The 19,174-nt window shown below is 44.9% G+C and overlaps 1 protein-coding gene across 2 annotated transcripts in view; it reads left to right on the top strand.

Moving 5' to 3' along the window:
* plekhn1 (pleckstrin homology domain containing N1) overlaps positions 1 to 18,250 on the top strand; it is a 53,410-nt gene extending 35,160 nt beyond the window's left edge. The window contains exons 12-18 of one of the 2 annotated variants that reach the window (XM_085967327.1): positions 315 to 524; positions 4,792 to 5,025; positions 5,940 to 6,179; positions 9,302 to 9,535; positions 10,394 to 10,442; positions 13,909 to 13,962; positions 16,921 to 18,250. In XM_085967327.1, the coding sequence (XP_085823453.1) occupies positions 315 to 524; positions 4,792 to 5,025; positions 5,940 to 6,179; positions 9,302 to 9,535; positions 10,394 to 10,442; positions 13,909 to 13,962; positions 16,921 to 17,147 (1,248 nt within the window). In that variant the 3' untranslated portion in view covers positions 17,148 to 18,250. The remainder of the gene's footprint in view (positions 1 to 314; positions 525 to 4,791; positions 5,026 to 5,939; positions 6,180 to 9,301; positions 9,536 to 10,393; positions 10,443 to 13,908; positions 13,963 to 16,920) is intronic. The other variant, XM_085967328.1, reaches the window with a different exon arrangement.
* Positions 18,251 to 19,174: the final 924 nt, after the last annotated feature.

Here is a 19,174-nt window from a genome sequence, read left to right as displayed (position 1 = left end):
TACATTTGCTTAATAATCAGTGGTGTTAACTGTCCTAAAAGATGATGTAATACCAAGCATGATGTCTATGCCAGGCAGCATCCGTGGAGAGAGAAACAGATTTAACGTTTCAGGTCGAAGACCTTTCATCTTTGACCTGAAACATTAACTCTCTTTCTCTCTCCACGGATGCTGCCTGGCCTGCTGCGTTTTTCCAGCGTTTTCTGTTGTTATTTCGGATTTCCAGCATCCGCAGTATTTTGCTATTGTATGATGTGTATGCTGTTGGATGTTTAAAAAGTCTCCGTTATATAAATGATCTGTATTCATTTCAGTCTGCGTACAAGCACAACTCTTCGCCTTTGCCGATCTGTGGAAGCAGTATGAGATTAGTGGGGCGTAAAGCCCTTGCCTTGTCCCAGCCTCCCCTCGTGTCCGAAAACTTGTTTATTACTGAAACTTGCTTGTCACCTGGCTACGCGGAACCCTTTGCAGCTTTGAAAATGCAGCCAGATCCTCCTGCGGCCACGTTCTCTCATAAAGATGTAAGTACGGGTCTAATTCTTATAGAAACACTCTTTTAACCGGCACCTCAATAACCGGAAATCTCTGTTAACCGGAAAAGTTCAGGAGTAGGTTCAGGTAAGTTTTACTTCATATTGGGCCAGAAATTCAGATCGGGGGCTTGCCGCGCGTGCAAGGCCCCGATATGCACTTACCCGACGCGCTGGCCGTTGACCTCCAGGGACGCTTGGAATTCGATTTTGAAAAAGAAGAATCCCGGGCAGCGTATGACGTCACGCCGCCCAGGAGTGCAGCCAGCGCGAAGCCTGTAGCGCGCTGTGCAACTGAGACACGCCCCTTGAGGTCTCAGTTTAACAGGACACGCCCCCAATGTTTCTGCCAAGCTGCTAAGCATTTTTACATGCAAAGCAGCAGTTTAAATAGGTTTTTGGAAGTTTTTTGAAGATTTTGGTAACTTTTATAAACTTTTAAAAACGTTTACATTATTTTGAAGAATCTGAAGTAGTTTTAAACAGAATTAAAGCAATTTAAAGACTTTTAAAAGCCCTAAAAGAATTTTTTAAATTCCATTTATTTATTTAGCAATGTCGTCGTCATACGTGTCTTCACACTGTTCCCTTTGGGGAACTGTATGAAGTGGTGGAAGGATTTATGGCCATGATTAACGCTCATTCCGTGACCGTAACCATCTTTGAACCAGCCATTAGGGCGGTTAGTCCTATGGCGGGAGGGTTTTACGGGCTCCCACAAGCTATACAAGGAGGGGGGGCCACCCACACCCACGGACGCAAATATCCCACTGGATGTCAACCCAGAATTTAGAGCCGGAGCTCCGACTCCACTTGCCGGGACTGTCTGGAGCGGGGTTCGAAACCCTACCCTGATCTGGCCCAGCGGCGGGGATCCTACCGCTATGCCAAAGGCCCAATCCGATTAGCAACATGAAATGGCTGGAATGAGCACAATTCACGGCATTAAAAGAACTCACAATTGAACTGATGATGACCTCCGCAATCTCCTCAAGGAGGTGGAGGCGCAGCGCCTGCTCATTATTGGTAATGAGAAGTCAAAGGCGCCGCAAAAAGGGCAGATGATAGCTTGGTCTTTCAAGTGGCAGCATAGGGCTCCAGTCACGGGGAGGGAAAAGGCGCAGGAAACGTATGGGTGTCACCTTTTGTGCGGAGTGGGCCTTTTGCGTAGCAGTAAGCATCCCCGCCGCTGGGCCAGAAGGAGTAGGGTTTCGAACCCCACTCCAGACAGTCCCGGCAAGTGGAGTCGGAGCTCCAACTATAAATTCTGGGTGGACATCCAGCGGGATACTTGCGTCCGTGGGTGTGGGTGGCCCCCCCCCCCTCAGATGGGTTGTGGGAGCCCGTAAAACCCTCACGCCATAGGACTAACCACCCTAATGGCTGGTTCAAAGATGGTTACGGTCACGGAATGAGCGTTAATCACGGCCATAAATCCTTCCACCACTTCATACAGTTCCACCACGCCGGTCCCGTTGGTGCCGGATAATAAAGAGTTTCCTGTACATAGAATTACATAGAGCCTACAGCACACAAACAGGCCATTCGGCTCAACTGGTCTGTGCCGGTGTTTATGCTCCACCCGAGCCTCCTCCCTCCCCTCTTCATCTAAACCTATCAGCATATCCTTCTATTCCTTTCTCCCTCTTGTATACATCTAGCTTCCCCTAAAATCTATCTGTGCTATTCGCCTCGACTACTCCTGTGACAGTGAAACCCCTATTATCTACACCCCTATTATCCACCATCCTGATTATCCAGCAGAATTTTTGTAGGCCAAAGCCTTGTGTGAGACATCCCTTCTTATTGCATCGTTTCTTATTTGTACTGCCCTGGTCTTCATTCTCCTGTTCAGGGCACTGCCGTAATGTAAGTGAAAGACCAAAATTTGGAGAGTCTCAATTCTCTGCCTATTTACACTATCCCATGGGGGAAGGGGGGAAATCCCTTCAAATTCAACAATAATGGAGGCTCCAATGCATTTAAGAGAAATTCTGAAGTTTGATTTTAATGGCGTTACGGCCTTTTGTTGTCCAATCTAAACTGATTTCTCATTTATCGGGTTTAATGTATCAGTTGGACAGTTGATGCATTTCAATCCTTTCCCTCTCTACTTCTCAATTTATACTGTCACCAATGTTCCCTCTAATTTGCGGTCTAAACGCGCAGTCCCTTTAAATTTGCTGTGCGGCTGCTGCGTGCACGGTATCTTGCAGCGGCTGGCGAGCGGCCTGCGGGGGACCTCGCGCGCCTTAGGGGGAGCATTGACTGTCGCCCATTGTCGATGTGATCAAGTTTATTCATAAAAATATTCCTTGTTGTATTTAAAAGATGATGAATTTCCTGCCATTTTGGCCCCATTGCCTCGGTAATGTGACTGATGGGCAGGAGGCACTTACACCATTCATTTTATGAAGACTAAGACTTTGGGCTCATCTGAGAGTCAACCCTGGCAACAGTACTGCCCCGAAACCAACCTTCCTATTTAAATACTGCATCACAATACCATTTAAAAAATATTCCCCTTATTAGCAACCTAACCATCAAATCGGCATCAAATATTCAGATTTGTTTTTATGATAAAGTTTTCCATGATTGTTACAACTTTGAATATGTTGCTATCTGTCTGTTCTTTCCTTTATCCCTTCCCTCCTACCTTTCAACCCTGGCTTTGATTTTTTTCATCATTGTGCTCCCTTTTAAATTTCAATGGCATTCATTCCTACTCATTTTCCTTAGTGTGGGTGAAATAAGACATACAGAGCAGTTTCCCCAACACTAAGGTAGATGGATAAGCGCTGCCACCATATTCCATGCTGCCATTGGCGGCCACTCCTTCAGCTGCCTTGTTGCCACCTATTGGAACTTCCTCTCTCATCATCTCCTTGCCACTTCCTCCCTGCCTTTAAAAACCTTGAACTTTCTCGTCGTTCTGATTCTTTTCCTCTTTCAGCCACCACTCTCCAGCGCGCTGTGGAACGCCCTGAGGCTTCTCTTTGTACAGAATCAGTGCGTTATCCTTGTTTTCAAATCCCTCCGTGGCCTCGCCCCTCCCTATCTCTATAATCTCCTTCAGCCCCACAACTCCCGGAGATATCTGCACTCCTCTAATTCTGCCCTCTTGCGCATCCATGATTATAATCGCTCAACCATTGGCAGCTGTGCCTTCTGTTGGCTGGGCCCTAAGCTCTGGAATTCCCTGCCTAAACCTCTCCGCCTCGCTACCTCTCTTTCCTCCTTCAAGACACTCCTTAAAACCTACCTTGTTCTTGCCATGGAAGGAGTTCAGCGAAGATTCACCAGGCTGATACCTGGGATGGCAGGAATGACGTATGAGGAGAGATTGGGTCGATTGGGCTTGTACTCGCTGGAGTTTAGAAGAATGAGAGGGGATCTCATTGAAACGTATAAAATTCTGACAGGACTGGACAGACTAGATGCAGCAAGGATGTTCCCGATGGTCAGGGAGTCCAGAACCAGGGGTCACAGTCTAAGGATAAGTGGTAAGCCATTTAGGACAGAAATGAGGAGGAATTTCTTCACCCAGAGAGTGGTGAACCTGTGGAATTCTCTACCACAAAAGGCAGTAGAGGCCAATTCATTAAATATATTCAAGAAGGAGTTGGATATATTTCTTAAGGCTAAAGGGATCAAGGGATATGGGGAGAAAGCAGGGACCGGATACTGAGTTTGGATGATCAGCCATGATCGCATTGAATGGCGGAGCAGGCTCGAGGGGCCGAATGGCCTACTCCTGCTCCTATCTTCTATGTTACCTCTTTGACCAAGCTTTTGGTCACCTGCCCTAATTTATCCTTATGTGGCTCAGTGTCAAATTTTTTGTCTTGTAATACTCCTGTGAAGCGTCCTGGGACGTTTTACTGCGTTAATGGCGCTATATAAATACAAGTTGTTGGAAATGGACGTTATTTGTTATTCTGAACGGCAACTGGTAAATGAACTAAAGTATTGTGATTTTTCTAAACCTCCCACCAGCCATGCACATAAAAACCTACAGACAGAATGCAGCCCGTACCAATCTGAGACATGACAATTGGATGTGATATGTCTGGGTTGTGGAATGCGTTTCATGTTTGATAAGCCTGGAGAGAAAACATTCTTTTATACAACTTAATTGTCTTTGTTACTGTGCTTTGTACTTGTTCCTAAGCACCTTGAGGTTTATTGTGTTGCACTGAAGTATTTTAACTTTGTGCGTTGAGTGAGCTGACACAAATATTTCTTTCACTTATCTCAGCTGGTAAACAGTCAAGAGCCTTCAATAAAATGCCAACAGAGTAGCATTCGGACGTCCGGATCCAGTATGGCCAGGTTATCTCCCGCTTCATTGCAGCCTGGCAGTTCTACATTCAGCTGTTGTTCACCTAGTGGTGAATGTTTGAACAACCATCTGTCGCCAACATATGCTGAACCTTATAAGCCTTTTAAGTTAAAACCAGCTCCTCCGGCAAAGCTTCTTTGGCTGCGAGAGGTAAGCAATGCTTCACCAGTACAAGAATAGAGCTTGGTCAAAATTACAATGCTTAGCAAAAGAAAAGAAAGACTTGCATTTATATAGCGCCTTTCACGACCACTGGACGTCTCAAAGCGCTTTACAGTCAATGAAGCACTTTTGAAGTGGAGTCACTGTTGTAATGTGGGACCTGCGGCAGCCAATTATGTGCACAGCAAGCTCCCACAAACAGCAATACAATAATGACCAGATAATCTGTTTTTGTTATGTTGGTTGAGGGATAAATATTGGCCCCAGGTCACCGGGCAGCACTCCCCTGCTCCTCTTTGAAATAGTGCCTTGGGATCTTTTACATCCACCAGAGAGAGCAGACGGGACCTCGGTTTAACGTCTCATCCGAAAGATGGTCCTCTGACAGTGCAGCACTCCCTCAGCACTGCACTGGAGATAGGATAGATGGAACATCAGACCCTTGAGTGTATTATTAAATATATTAATCTTAGCAAAGCCCTTTAGTATTGAAAGTAGTGCTGCGATTACATATTAGATTAAAGATGTGCTGTACAAGTCCCACTCCAGGGACTTGAGCACATAAGGCTAGGCTGACACTCCCTTTGAGACGTCAGACGAAGGGTCATCGACCTAAAACGTGAACTCGGTTTCTCTCTCTCCACAGATGCTGCCGGAGCTGCTGAGTATTTCCAGCATTTTCTGCTTTTATTTCAGATTTCCAGCATCCGCAGTATTTTGCTTTTTTTATTTTTATTTACATTCTTTATCACACAAAATCAAATTCACCAGCCTGTTCTTGTGATGAGTGCCAGCTCTATTAACAGTGAGACTTTTTAATATATATAACCGCCGGTAGGTTACGACACAGTTTGCAAAATCCTTGTAAAATATGGAACGTGAATAATTTCATTCCCTTTCAGCCTGTGGCCAGACACAATTCTGCACCCTTACCAGACCGTGGAGGTGATCAGAAAGTACCACTTCGAAAGACCCTTGCCTTGTCACAACCGCCAGTCAAATCCGATTGTGTTTTAGGAAAGGATTTCTGCTCATTTACTGCTGGGCACCTGGATGTCCTTTTGCCAGCGGTTTACGCTGTGCCTTTTGCAGCTACCAAGCAGCAACTAGCTCCGTCTACAGCCAGACTCTCTGCTGCAGATGTAAGTACGGTTGAAATGTGCACGTATTCATTGTACTGTAGTTTATTTTAGCTGTTTGCTATGGGCGCAGTTGACAAACAGAGATAAGCAGGAACCCACATTTTTCTTCCCTCCCACATGGCAGTTGTCCTTCATTCTGCCAGGGCCATTCACACTTCATCTCGAGCCATCATTTGTTCCTTGAGAAAATGCTGGAAAAACTCAGCAGGCCAGGCAGCATCCGTGGAGAGAAATTAGAGTCGACGTTTCGGGTCGAAACCCTTTTTCAAAACTGGAAAGGAAATGAAATAGATCGAAGGCAGGGCTGCGATAGAACAAAAGAAGTAAAGAGACATTAAGAGGTATTCAAAACCAGACGAGATGGTAATAGGACAGTGGAGACAAAAGACGGCTCAGATTAGGTGTGACATGTACTGGCAGGATGAGAGACAGCTGCCATGTGGGAGAGAGGAAAAAAAAGGAAAGGGGCGGGGGGGGGGGGGAAAGGGGAAGGGAAGACCCAAAACAAAGGGGTGTTCCTTGAATATCTCTTAATGTGTCTCAATGTCTCTTAATCTCTCCTGCTTTCTATCCCATCTCTGACCTTCCCTTTTGTTCTTTCATCCCCTCCCCCTTTCCCAGCCCCCACTTGCTTTAAAATCTATTCCCTTTTCCTGCTTTTTTTCCAGTTCTGACGAAGGGTCTTCGACCTGAAACGTTAACTCCGTTTCTCGCTCCACGGATGTTGCCTGGCCTGCTGAGTTTTTCCAGCATTTTCTGTTGTTATTTTGGATTTCCAGTATCCGCAGTATTTTGCTATCGTAAGCAGCAACCCATACAAGCTTTGAAAGGAGAACCTAGTCTAGTGTAGGCTATTGAGTTTCTGGCTGATTTTCTGTCTCCAATCTTCCGTTCCCCCTGAATGGACACCCAAAAGTCTCTTGCGTAGCGTTGCCAACTCTGGATATATTCCTGAAGGTCGCATCATATGACCTCCAACCGCCCCTGACCAGTCAAACCGCTTTTTTCCCCCTAATCTCCAAAATTTTTATAACTAATAAATGAAAATATTCTTTAAAAAAAAAGACACACAATTTAAAAAAAAAAAAAAAAATGCCCCTATAGTATCCAGGAGATTAATCCTGGAGCCTCCAATACAATCCTGGAGGATTGACAACCCTGCCCTTGTGATGTGTGAGGCTGGGCAGTGAGTGTTGGCAAGCTGCTCAAGCATGGGAGGTCATCATACGTGAGGCCGATCTTCCTCCTGCTGCAGTACACACAAACACAAACACGCACACTTTGCAGCCAGAGTCACTGGACAGAGATCAGGAACCCCCCTCCCGACTTGTCCCCTCTCGGCAGCAATAGGGGAATTGCAGCTGTGGCCAACTGTAGCACCCCCGCGGCCATTGGGACTGAACCCAAAGCCTACCTGCTCAGCATAGCTCGGTGCCACACCGGATGGTGTAACCGTTGCTAAATCCCTCGGCACTGCACTGATGTGTCAGCCTAGATTAAGGGTTAACGACCTAGAGTGGGTTCAAGCCTCACTCGAAGACTTGGGTGCGTGCTCTAGGCTGATAATTCTGTGCAGCAATGAGGAAATGCTGCACTCTTGAAAGTGTCATCTCCTAGATGAGGCATCAAACTAAAGCCCCGCCTATCTGTTCAGGTGGATGTAAATGATCCCATGACGCTATTTGAAGAAGAACAGGAAGTTCTCCCAGTGTCCTGGCCAACACTATCCAGTCACCCAAAAGCACCAAAATAGATTAGCTGATCATTTATCTCATTGCTGTTTGCAGGACCATGCTGTGCACATATTGGCAGCCGTGTGTGCCTGCATAACAACAATGACTATAGTTCAATATAGCTCATTGACTCTGAAGCACTTTGGGACATCCTGCGTGAATTGGACAAATACCTGAAGGGGAGCGATTTGCAGGGCTATGGGGAAAGAGCCGGAGAGTGGGACTAATTGGATCGCTCTACCAAAGAGCCGGCACAGGCACGATGGGCCAAATGGCCTCCTTCTGTATCATTCTATGATCTTGTGACACAATAAGGTGCCACATAAATGCTGCTACTTTCTTTTCCATTGTATTGCACTAGAATAATGTACCTTTACAATCAAAACAATTTAACTTCAGAAAGACGCCGTTTGTTTTCAGCTGGAGCGTGAAGTTCAAATGTGCGCAACAACACACCAAAAGAGTTCAGGATCTTGCCCAGCAATGAGTTCAGTAACAGCTATGAGAACCAACCCTGGGCAGAGGCCAACAGGAAGTGGTTTATTTATGTGCAGACATTGCAAGGTGTTGTTGACACAACATGAGTGCATGAGTTGTGGCGTCATGCTTTAATTAACAGGTGCTTCAGTAAAATGCTAAGTATCTCACCTGAGGAACAACATTGCAATTCAATGTGTCACCAAAATATTAACCTGATGATGCATTAGTGTATAAACCTTCAATTATAGAATGAGCTCCAACGTGGGCCTGGGGAACTTCCAAAGTTTGGAACACTTCTGGGATCTGAATTCAAATCCAACTCCGTTTGATTTGATGATAATCCCCTCTGACTACTCGCTGCAGGATTCCGACACAAAATAATCCAGTTCCTCGCAAAAATTGGCCCAATTCAAAAATGAATTCAGCTCCAAGACAGTTATCATATCTAGAGAGATTATGGAATGACTGAAAGAACTTGCATTTATATAGCACCTTTCATGGACCACCGGATGTCCCAAAGCTCTTTACAGACAATGAAGTACTTTTGAAGTGTAGTCACTGTTTAATGCGGGAAATGCGGCAGCCAATTTGCGCACAGCAAGCTCCCACAAACAGCGATGAGATAAATGGCTAGATAATTTTTTTTGTGATTATAGGTGTGGGAATCAGAAATGGCAACTTAGTGCTGTAGAGTCTGCTCTTCTGAGGTTGGGGTTGAGGTACATTGTTGAGGCAGTGTAGAACAACTCTACATCCTAACCATGCTGCTCCTGCTCTGGGAGGACATGATGCTAACTGCCTGAATTGACTGCTTCAACCCCTTACAGCTAACCTCCCTCAAAAAATACACACATTAAAAAAAAAAATCATTAAAAGACGAATGAAAATCTTTATTTCTATTTACTTCAGCGTGTCAGCATCCAAAATGATTCATTGACAAGAGACCAATGGAGTAACACGCAACTGTTCGCGCTGGAATGCCTACCCCGCCCTTCTCTGCCATCGAGTTCTGTGTCGGGGAGCAGCTTCTGCTCCTATACGGATGAACAGCTCTTGACCGACCCTCTATCTCCAACATATGCTGAACCGTATCTTCCTCTTAAGTTACAGCCAGCGCCTCCTGTGAACTGTTTCATGAGAGAAGTAAGTATTGTTGTACTGGGGCATCACTAGTTACTGATACAATCACTGGAACTGTATCGTTGTAAATAAAGGGTGTAGCACCTCGAACAAATGCCCCTTAACCTACAGCGTAGTGAAAGGTTTTTGTTCACACTTTGGGGATGGGGGTGGGATTGAGGTGGGAGCGGGTGGGGAAGGGAGGGGAGGGGATGGGGGTGGGTGGGAGTGGGGTGATTTTATGTACAACTGGCAAATCCTCTGATTGATTGATTGATTAAAAGGGGACAGTTGAAAGAGAGAACTGAACTCTATACCAGCCGTACACAGGTCATCGAAAAAAAATCTCTTCCTGGAGAATAGACTAATGCTAACTCACACTGTTTGCTTGTTTCCCAATGGCTCCTTGCCCTGTATGTGTGTCTCATATGAGCCAGTGTCGATTAGCACCTCACCTTCTATTTTTAGCTTTTACCATGAAGTTTTTAACAGATTGTTCAACCACATCAGTCATAGAACAATATGGATGACAGTGCAAAAGTATAGTTTCGGCCCAGATATCGCTGCAGTCTAGAAACATCTAATATATTCCTCCTCCAATTATTATCCCTGCACGAATTATGACTTCTGATATAATTCACATCAATTATCATTCACTCGGACAGAAGCCATGTTAGGAACATAGGAAAAGAAGTATAGGATTCATGGCTGATCTGTAGTCTACAGCAGACCCTATGTTACTAAATATCATACTTTATAGAATTCTCTCTTTCAGAGGTAGACTAGAGGAGCTGATATATACACTCGTGTTGGTCAGTTAAAGTACTTTTTTATTCAACCCGTCCAGTATTTCTGTTCTGAACCATCCCTCCTCTTTTGCAGGAAGTATCACGGAGAGGAAGTGCTGATTTTCCTGACCATTGCTCAAAAGGTACATAACCTCACTAAAAGACTAATGAATGGTTTTGCCCCAAGGCAGTGGCTGTCCTTCCAATAGTCTGGGGACCTCCAGATGATTAGGCACTGTGGCTGTCCCTCCAAGAGGCTGGGGATCTCCAGATGATCAGGCACTGTGGCTACATCCAATAGGGTGGAGATCTCCAGATGGTCAGGCACTGTGGCTACATCCAATAGGGTGGAGATCTCCAGATGGTCAGGCACTGTGGCTGTCCCTCCCAGAGGCTGGGGATCTCCAGATGGTCAGGCACTGTGGCTACATCCAAAAGGTCATTGACTTGAATTCCTCTGCGGTCTTCCATCCTCTTGAGGCTGGTAAACAAGTGCGAGGAATGGAGGAGGAACGCGAGGTGGGGGGTGGTAGGGAGCCCACATTCAACATGGGCAGCCATACCCTAAGAACCATATAATGGCACCCTCGGATCAAATTCTCAACAGCATTGGAGGCCAGCTATCTGGGGAGTCCTTACCTTATATATTTAATAGGAGAAAAAGACAAGTGGGTTTAATTTCCTCTGTGCGGCAGTTCAGCTGTTTATGTAAACTCCTTGGAGGGATAGTTTAATGTAGTCAGGTTACGACTGCTAAAATAGTGCAGCAGGAATTTGTGAATTCGCGAAATGATTCATTATAAAATGTCACGCTGATTAGAGTAAATTTAGTGAGATAGTGATTTCGAATTTGCGGAACGTTGAATATTGCCATTGCTTTCAGTGTGGCTGGTCAAAGTGGAAAGAAAAACGCATTCATTTTTTTTTCAAATTTATAGTTGCAGGAAGATCAAACAAGTTAGTGAAAGATGTTAATACAGTGGCTGTGGTGTGTGGAGCAGAGTAACAGCACATTCCAGCTCTGTAATGCGATTTCTTCATACCCAAGGTGTGGCATGACTCATGGTCAGATGCAACACACTGCGCTATAGACTGTACAAAGCTAGACATGAATTGCAACCAGAACTGCAGAACATAAAACAACTGCCCAACTGACGGGAAGACCAAATCAAATCTTTTTATTTGTGCCTGTCCTTGCTCTCCCAACGTACCCCCTCCCACTCTGAGCTCGCTCCTCATTTTCTCCCGGCTTGTGTCTTTTTAGCTCAGTCGCACGCGCTCCCGACCCTCTAGAGTCAGAAGGTCGTTGATTCAAGCCCCACTCTGGGGCTTGCCCAGGTAATCCAGGCTGACGCTGTGCCGAGGGAGGGCGGCACTGGATACAGAGGCTGTCCTTTGGATGAGGCCTTAGGGTGAGGCCCCCATCTGAGCAAAGAGTTCACCTTGGCCAATATTTCTCCCTCAACCAACACTGCCAAAAACAGGGGGCTCTGTTACTCATTGCGTTGACTGTTTGAGAGGCCATGCTGTGTGCACTTTGACTGCCTGTTAACCATGTGGTGAAAGTAATTCATTGCTCATAAAACCCTGAGAGAGATGACAAGTTGTTATATAAATGCAAGTTTGCTCTTCTTACTAACAGCTTTGAACCCAAAGCTGCTTTACTTTGTTGAGAAAGTGACAGTACAACTGCTGCCATGAGTATTGTGTCAACACGACTCCCGCAGAACAAGTTAGGAAACACAAAAATGTTTTTATTTTAAAATTAGTACCAAAATACATCACAAACAAGTCCCGGGGGTGGGGGGGCGATTTTGGATGCTGTGCCACCTCGATTATCGGCAGCAATGGGACCAAAATTGGTCGCAATTTCCTGCCCGCCCACTGCCATTTTTAACCAGGTTTTGAAATGGACCCCCAGAAACCGGTGCGAGCTTCATTACTCTATGCAGATAGGGGTCATGTGCCGGGATCCCAAAGCCATTGTCATCTGAAAACACACAGGACCCGCGCTCTGCACTAACCCGCCCCCCCCCCCCCCCCCCCACCTCCCCCACCTCCTCCCCAACCGACTGACCCTGAGTGGAATGCGGCCAAACCACCGTCCCTTAAAGGGACTGCTGGAGGCCGCTCAGTAAATAGTTAAAGGATTTTTTTTGGATTCCGGGCATGAAGGCATCAGCACTCTTTGCTGGCACAGGCCCCAAAGGGCCGAAAGGCCTCCTTGTGTACTGTAATTTCTTTGATTCTTGTAATTTCTTTGATTCTCAGAGTTAACGCTGCCATAGGCAAATGAATGTCAATCAAATTGCATTACGTGTTCACTAATGGTGTAATTCCAGCCTAATTTTCCTGGAAAAACGGTTTCGCTCAGATGTGTCCAAGCTTTTGACTTTGTGAGTCACATAGTGCACATCATAGCAGCTTTGAGGCCACGTATAAAGTTTAACTCCATGCCCCCATTAATGTGTGTGCATCCCATGTTGCTGATACCAGCAGATCTTGGTGTCCAGTTTAGGATTTAAAGACTTGCATTTCTATAGCACCTTTCATGACCACCAGATGTCCCAAAACGCTTTACAGCCAATGAAGTACATTTTGAAGTGTAGTCACTGTTGTAATGTAGGAAACGTGGCAGCCAATTTGCGCACAGCAAGCTCCCACAAACAGCAATGTGATAATGAGCAGGTACTCTGTTTTAGTGATGTTGATCGAGGGATAAATATTGGCCCAGGACACCAGGGAGAACTCCCCTGCTCTTCTTCGAAATAGTGCCATGGGATCTCTTATGTCCACCTGAGAGAGTAGACGGGGCCTCGGTTTAACGTCTCAACCTCCGACAGTGCAGCACTCCCTCAGCACCTGCGCTGGGAGTGTCAGCCTAGATTTTTGTGCTCAAGTCTCTGGACTGTGAACCCACAACCTTCTGACTCAGAGGCGAGAGTGCTACCCACTGAGCCACAGCTGACACAGTTCTCCACCACTGAGACAGCAGTGCTACAAACAGCCCTTCCTGAACCTCCAGGCCTCCAAAACTCAAACAGGATAAACTAGGGCGGAAGAAATACGAGCATCAATGGAGCTGTGCTAGTTGGGCTTTGAGGCCAGATTACAAGAGCTCAGCAGCCACAGGTTGGCCAACCTTAACTTGGCTATTCCAACACTATAAAGTGAAATCACATTGCAGTTTTCCAAGTTGGCTATTAATTGAAAAGAAATATACTATGGCATTGAAATTACAGTGTCCATATTAGCAATGAAGGTCTTAATGGACTCGTATGAGACTCCTTAATCCTGAAGAAGTTATTAACTGTTCATTTTGAGATAATGGACGAAAGAATTTAATACGAACACTAATATGGTAGAGTGCAATTTCATCTGCTTCCAGTTGTTTCTGGTATAGTTAAAAGCAGCAGATTAGAAGGATTTGCTGAGAATGTGACTTACTGAGCACATTGCAGGATATGATTGAAACCATTTGCAAGCAAGAAAACAAATATTGACAGAGATGATATTAGAATATATGTATTTAAAGTTGAATCTGTTCAATTTTAGTGCATCAAACTTGGAAAAAAAAGGCACTTAGCATGTTTTTTCTCATTTTTTCAGATGACTCCTCTGAATATTATACAATTATACAACTTTTAGACAGCTACAGAGAAGGTGACTTGTATTCTATATTATCATATAGTCAATATGTCTATATTGAAAGTCCCTTTTAGTGATGTTTTAACTGAGCCATGGAGACCAAAAGGCCCAAGTTTAATCCCCAGCCTGTACTCTGGTAGCTGCCTCAGCTGTGTTGACCCTCCGGTGCTAGAATTGGGTTCAGTGCCTCTGGTTTATGGAGAGAAAAATCCAGCACAGAGACGATGGGCCGAATGGCCTCCTTCTGTGCCATAAATTTCTATGATTCCAATCCTGATTCCACTTCATGTATGGATATTAGGAGTGATTCCAGTGGGGAGCATGGGCCTGAGTATTGGGGCTGCAATGTTGTAGCCCTATCTCCGACCAGCGTTGCCTTCAAATGCGGTTCCCCAGTTGGAAACTGCATTCGAGGGTCAGTGTAGGTCGGAGATAGGAATCATGGACTCCCCGCTATCGTGTGACGGCTTGATGGGGATTGACTGTAATGCCCACCACAGTCAAATAGTCTGCCCATACGCACTGCCTAAGCTGAAACATAAAGAATGGCTTCTTAATTGGGGTGAAACCATACCTTAGAATGAGGTAGAGGGCGAGGAGAGGAGAGTGGAGAACAATCCCTGTTTTTCGACAGGAAACAGGCAAGAAATAAGGCAAGCAGGCACTTTAGGTCAGATTTCTAAATTGAACCATCGAAGTGTGTTTTCTCCCTGCCCTGCCCTGCCCCCAAAAAGAATTCCAGTACTACCTAGAAGGGAGCATTTGATGGGACACAGATCTTTCTCAGCACTCTGGACATAGATCTACTGAATGTTTATTACACAAACTAGGGTTGTATTCCCAGGAATTTCAAAGGTTCAGGGGTGATTTGATTGAAGTTTTCAGGATATTAAGGGGAACCGATTGGGTAGAGAGAAACAATTTCCGCTAGTTGGGGAGTCTAGGACTGGGGGGCATGGTCTAAAAATTAGAGCCAGACCATTTAGGAGTGAAGTTAGGAACCTCTTCTACACAGAAAGGGTGGCAGAAGTTTGGAACTCTCTCCTGCAAATGGCAATTGATGCTGGGTCAATTGTTAATTTTAAATCTGAGATTCATAGATTTTTGTTAACTAAAGGAATCAAGGGATATGGGGCAAAGGTGGGTATATGGAGTTAGGTCACAGATCAGACATGATCTCTTTGAGTGGCGGAACAGGCTCGAGGGGCTGAATGGCCTCCTCCTGTTCCTATGTTTTGCAATGTGCTGGAACTTTTGAGAAAAAAATTACATTGTTGGGCCACCTTTACAAACCCCCCAAATGACTCGTTCTTATAATACACTAAACACTTTGAAAAATACGGTTCTTCATTTTGAACAGATCTATCTGCTGGGTCAGTCCAAAATAACAACCAAGGAAGGTTAAAAACTGGTCATAGGCAAAATACAGACTCTTCCCATCATGGTAATCCTTCTGCTGTGTAGATGGTTTAACTTGCACCAGTGCTGACCTACATGAAGCAGTGACACAGATAAGCTAAGCTTGGTAGCTCCAAGAACAGTCTCCGGCCTCAAGATTACGCTGTGCAAAATATTAGCACACGACGAGGTGAAGAGTTTATACAGAATTACTTTTAAACTGGTTAACACCCTGTCTGAATATGTTGAGCGTCTATAAATTAATATCTGCAGAGCGTAATTATTGAGCCTCTGATTTTCTCATAGTGGTGCACCGGGTTTTACAGTCAGTCTTGTGGGGTTTCTGTTATTGCACCCATCATTGTCTTTACGTAGAATGAGAAAGGGCAGGACCTATTGAGGTCTAGACTTGAGGTCATAGAATCTCTTGAGGCTTAGACTTTCCTAAACCAGGCAAATATGAATAAATCCAAATAGATGTGAACCAACATAGTTCATATCGTTTTTGGAATTTGGTAAAACTTTGGAGCTCCTTCATGTTTCCAGTGGATCAATGAGTTATTTTATCATTTTTAGTCATAATGGGGGTGTGGAGCAGGGTACCAGTAACAAGCTTGGTCTAATCTGTACTCATTAGGGTAAATATAAGATCCTATATTTCCGTGCTTCCAGGGCGCAATAGGACAACAACACTGTAGCCCCAATTCTCTAGTCCGCTCTCCCTTCAAGTGCGGCTCCCTGTTGGGAGAGAAAGGGATCAGTGTATTTACCCAATTGTTTAATCTTTACTTCTTGAATGATCCAATTAGCTTTTCCACTAATACTGTGGTTAAAATTTGTTAAAATATATTTAAACTTAACTGGAATTGAGAATACAGTACTTGTAAAGATGGGATTTTATTACTTGGCTCCTTCAGTCGCCCAATGGGAAGAAGCATTGGCTGGTGGTAGTACTGAGCGCTATAGACTGGGAAGGTCCCATGTTCAATCAATGGGCACAGCTGTGGGGGGAGGGGATGAGGAGGATGTGAGTGGACACCTCCCCCCCCACCCCCCCAAATCTTTTTGGCAGGGGTTATGTCTCCCATTTCCCACTTCCCCAATCCAGACTCTATGCTGATGTACCCCAACTCATCAGACGTGGTTGTGCGCCTCGTTTGATGCCCGGTCCATGCTGAGATGAGAGTAAGCTGATCTCACATAGGGTGACATTTGACCTCGACGGTCCTGAGTCAGAGATGGAGAATAAGTATGCAGTTTTGGTCGCCTTATCTGAGGAAAATATTTTTTTTATTGAGAAGTCAAAAAGGGAGTACTGGGGAGGGGAGGAGGAGCTTTCTGATATGCTCAGTACCCAGAGAGGTCAGTCACTTTTATACCAAGGTGACATTGCTACAGGGGATGATCAAAACATTTTGAAAACTATTTAATAAAGGTTCCACATTTGAGCTCATTGACACAAATAAAAACTAAATTCGCATTTCAAATGAAGTTGTGAAAGAATCTCTTGTGAGCAGAAACTTATAGCGACCATAGATGTCCGTGGCGTTAAATTCTGTGACCTCTCCTCCGCAGGCAAGAACACAAGCTGGTACAGCGACGACAGCAGGTTTTCTTTAACGTCGTCTGAACATACCTACGCAGAGCTGGAGAGCGCCCAAGACGACTCTGATTACGAGTTTTGGGACTTTGACTTCAAGCAGCAAGTGATTCCACATCTTTCACCCCCGACCCTCGGGAAGTTGCGTCAGTGGGGGATAGTTGATTCGAGACTACAGGGAAAGCTGCACAGATGGTCGTGAATACCTTCTGGGAACCTGCGTTTTAACCATATTTTTGGAATGCTGCCCCATCTCGATGGCGGAGTGGGATGCTCCAACGCTTTACTGACTCGCGGTTTCCTGCCTTAAGTTGATTTTCTACTGCTGCTTTCTTACAACATCATTAACTGTTAATGGGGGGGAGAGAGTTCGTCTTCACACGAAGGGTAGTGGGAATTTGGAACTCTTGCCAAAAAGCTGTTGAGGTTGGGGGTCAATTGAAAATTTCAAAACTGAGATTGATTGATTTTCGTTAGGTCAGGGTATTGAGGGATATGGAGCTAATGCGGGCAAATGGAGTTAAGATACAGATCCGCCATACTCTAATTGAATGATGGAACAGGGTCGAGGGGCTGAATGGCCTCCTCCTGTTCCTTATGATTAAAGATAGCTGGGGCATGATCCTTCATCGCACTTAGGTGAAGCGTTTACTTGAGTTTTTGCAGCATGTGATTCTCAATAAAACTCAGAATTGTTTACCATCATATTACAATGCTCTATGAAATAATACATGACGTGAGCCGGTCTTATGTCATCCTCTTGTATTTTAATTGTTAATATTTTTATTAATTTTAATAACTTTTTTATTTGCTTTGTAAAAAATAAAGCCCCTATTGTTAAATGTAGCTGATGTAAAGGTGCATAAACGGACGCTGTGATAAAGCTAGCCGACCGAACACTATTGCAATAACTTGTCTGAAGTTGTGTGTTTGTAACAAACTTATTATTATGCATATTGCATTTTTTTTTTTAATAATGCTGAACCCTTTTAATTAAGCTTCCTCTGGTATTAAGTTATTTCTGTGTCGCTTCTCATTTTTTGTGAATCGAGCCACGATTTCTTGATTTACGGCAGAGAATAGTTCTGAGCACATGGAATTGGGGGTAATATACTAGCATGGATTGAGAATTGGTTAACAGACAGAAAACAAAGAGTAGGGATAAACGGATCTTTTTCAGGATGGCAGGCTGTGACTAGTGGGGTACCGCAATGATCAGTGCTTGGGCCCCAGCTATTCACAATCTATGTCAATGATTTGGATGAGGGGACTAAATGTAACATTTCCAAATTTGCTGATGATACAAAGCTAGGTGGCGGTGTCAGTTGCGAAGAGGATGTGAAGAGGCTTCAAAGGGATCTCGACAGGCTCAGTGAGTGGGCGAGAACATGGCAGATGGAATATAATGTGGATAAATGTGAACTTATCCACTTTGGTAGAAAAAACAGAAAGGCATAGTATTTCCTAAATGGTGAAAGATTGGGGAATGCAGATGCTCAAAGGGACCTGGGTGTCCTTGTACATGAGTCACTGAAAGTGAATGTGCAAGTGCAGCAAACCATTAGGAAGGCAAACGGTATGCTGGTCTTCATTACAAGAGGATTTGAGTACAGGAATAAAGAAGTCTTACTCCACACCTGGCGTACTGTGTACAATTTTGGTCTCCTTACCTAAGGAAGGATATACTTGCCTTAGAGGGAGTGCAACAAAGGTTCACGAGATTGATTCCTGGGATGGCGGGACTGTCATATGAGAAGAGATTGAGTAAACTAGGCCTGTATTCTCTTGAATTCAGAAGAATGAGAGGGGATCTCATTGAAGCATACAAAATAATTACAGGGCTTGATAGGATGGATGCTGGGAGAATGTTTCCCTTGGCTGGGGAGTCCAGAACCAGGGGCCACAACCTCAAAGGGTAGGCCATTCAGGACTGAGATGAGAAGAAATTTCTTCACACAGAGGGCGGTGAATCTTTGGAATTCTCTACTCCAGAGGGCTGTGGAGGCTCAGTCATTGGGTATATTCAAAACAGAAGGCGATAGATTTCTGACTAGTAGGGGCATCAAGGAATATGGCGATAGGGCCGGTGAATGGAGTTGAGGCAGAAGATCAGCCATGATCTCATTGAATGGCGGAGCAGGCTCGAAGGGCCAAATGGCCTACCCCTGCTCATGTTCCTTATGTTCCCTGCGGGCTGCACTATGTTCTGCGTGACCTGTTTCTGTCAAG

This window comes from Somniosus microcephalus, chromosome 25, assembly GCF_052327205.1.
Source record: "Somniosus microcephalus isolate GS21.2 chromosome 25, FLI_Smic_1.0, whole genome shotgun sequence".
Taxonomy (NCBI): Eukaryota; Metazoa; Chordata; class Chondrichthyes; order Squaliformes; family Somniosidae; genus Somniosus; species Somniosus microcephalus.
Note: the sequence above shows the minus strand (reverse complement) of the source record. Positions and strands in the feature narration are given on the sequence as shown.